General features: G+C 41.8%; 1 protein-coding gene across 1 annotated transcript in view; it reads left to right on the forward strand.

Moving 5' to 3' along the window:
* The window catches only part of LOC143031343 (parkin coregulated gene protein homolog), a 27,544-nt gene that overhangs the window by 4,054 nt on the left and 20,990 nt on the right, over positions 1–2,500 (forward strand). The window contains exon 2 of the mRNA XM_076195050.1: positions 2,023–2,500. This exon is cut by the window's right edge and continues 13 nt beyond it. Coding sequence (XP_076051165.1) covers positions 2,271–2,500 — 230 coding nt within the window. The 5' untranslated portion in view covers positions 2,023–2,270. The remainder of the gene's footprint in view (positions 1–2,022) is intronic.

A 2,500-nucleotide genomic window follows, 5' to 3' on the forward strand; every position in this document is an offset into this window, starting at 1 on the left:
GTTTACCTCTCACACACCCCCATCCATGTATATATTGAACAGCCAAAGCGACATAACACATCCCTAATGAAATCCCACGTTTACCTCAAACTACTCACTCTCTCCATTTTTAATTCTAACACAGGGTCTACTGCTCTCGTAAAATATCTTGATTGCTCTTAACAGCTTTCCTCCTAGCCCATATGTCTGCAATACCTCCCACAGTGCTTTCTTGTTTACCTTGCCATAAGCTTTTTCCAAAACCAAAAAGGGCCAAAAAACATCCTTACCTTTTCCTAAAGCTTTCCCACATATCCGCCTTACCACAAAAATATGATCCACGCAACCCTTACCTGTCCTAAGTACACACTGTTCTTCACCAATTATTTCCTCTTTTCCTCTCCTAATCCTCTCAATCAAAACCCTCCCATAAGCCTTCCCAACTACACTCAACAAACTGATCCCTGTGAAACTACTACACTCACACTTGTCCCCTTTTCTCTTGTAAAACAGAACTATACAGGCACTCCTCCAGTCCTCCGGCACTCTACCCTCCATTAGACAAATATTAAACAACCTCACTAGCCAGTTCACCATCACTGGATCTCCCTTTTTTAGACACTCAGCATGACACCCATCCAACCCAGGTGCCTTACCTGTTCTCATCCTTTTAATGACTGCTTTCGCCTCATCTTTCCTTATTTCTCCCCATTTTCCTCATTCATCACTGTCATTTTCCTAGCGCCTCCCACTGCAACTATCTTTTCCTCCCTGTCCTCCTTCACATTTAGCAACTCCCTAAAATACTCTGCCCATCTTCCTCTTACTGTCATCTCTTTCAGTATAATCTCTCCATCTGTACCCTTTACCTTTTCTTCTCTACTTGATTCGCCTCTCCTTCCTCTCTTAATTTATTTCCAAAACATCTTTTTATTACTTTCAAAATTGTCTGTCATAATCTTATCCCATTTCACATCTGCTCTCCTTTTTGCCTTCTTTATCTTATGCTTTACTTCTCTTCTATTTTCTTTGTACCTCTCATGTGAATCTCTAATCTTATTTTGTAACCAATCTGTGAATGCTCGTTTCCTCTCTTCTACAACCTTCTTTGCTTCGTTATCCCACCACTCACTACCCTTCCTTCTTTTTCCTCCCGTCCTTCTTGTTCCACACACCATTTTTGCACACCGTGTGACTCCCTCCTTGAACCATCTCCATTTCTCCTCCACTCCTAGTTCTATTTTATCTTTCACTCTCTCCCACTCCTCTCACAGCTTCTTCTTGTATTTCTTTTCCAGTTCTTTCTTGTTTAAGCAGTTTACTTTAAACATCCTCTTACCTTCTGTCCTTTTACTCTTTCTCCATCTATCCTCCACTCTCAACTTAGTTTCAAAGAAAAAAAAATCTTTCTACTCCTCTCCTGGTTACCACTATATAGTCCATTAAAGCCCTATCTACTACCCTTCCATCCACCACCCTCTCCCATGTGTACTTATACTTGACTTTCTTCTTAAACGCTGTATTTTCTAGCATCAACTCTGTTTCTAGACACATTTCCACCATAATCTCTTCACTACGATTTTTTCCTGGAACTCCACACTTCCCAACCACTCTGTCTATTGGTTTGTCGCCTACCCTAGCATTGAGATCTCCCAATACCACTACATTGACGTTTCTCCCTAAACCCTCTATGCATTCATTTAAATCTATCAAAAAAGCTCACGTTTCCTCTACACTTTTCTCATTACCAGGCCCATTTGTACTTACAAAGACTCACATATCCCTTCCCAGTTTCATCTTCATCCACACTAACCTTGAAGAAACCTTCCTCCACCCCCACCACACGCTTACCTATCTCTTCACTTACTAGTATAGCAACCCCTTCTCTCCCTCATCCTCTCTTCACTCCTGACACCCTCCCAACTATACTCCCAAACTCAAACTAGTCTCTTCCTTTCAACTCAGTTTCACTCAATGCCAGTGATAATAATAATAATAATAAAGATAAGTATAATACTAATATATGATTGTAACACTTTCCAGGTATGAACTAGTGCTTTGAACAAATGCTCTGAATATTTTAGTAGAATTGCGTTCAGTGAAGAACGTTAGAGGTTATTCTCCTTAGACTTACCTACCAAACGCAAAGACTGTAAAGATCCTATCAGTTTGTGACGGAACATCACTATATCATCATGCCAGCGTCACCTCGCCTTCCGACTTGACGTCACGTCGCTTCAAAGTCGCAACGACATGACTTCATATCGGTCAACACAAAGAACGACGACGATATGACGTCACAGCATCGTAAGGACGACATTGTCGACATGACGTCACTCGAAGATTTGACCCGACGAGCGCGGTCGGCGAGTCAGCCTCCGAGGCACAAGCCTGGGATTAATACGTTCAATAACAATAATAATAATAACAATAAAAATAACTTAAGAAACGGAAGTGGGCGTGGCCAAATGTCGATGGGCGGAGTCAAAGGGAACGCCGTGGGCAGGACCAGAGCTCTGTC

The sequence above is a fragment of the Oratosquilla oratoria genome, chromosome 1 (genome assembly GCF_046742065.1).
Source record: "Oratosquilla oratoria isolate Oo_2021 chromosome 1, ASM4674206v1, whole genome shotgun sequence".
Taxonomy (NCBI): Eukaryota; Metazoa; Arthropoda; class Malacostraca; order Stomatopoda; family Squillidae; genus Oratosquilla; species Oratosquilla oratoria.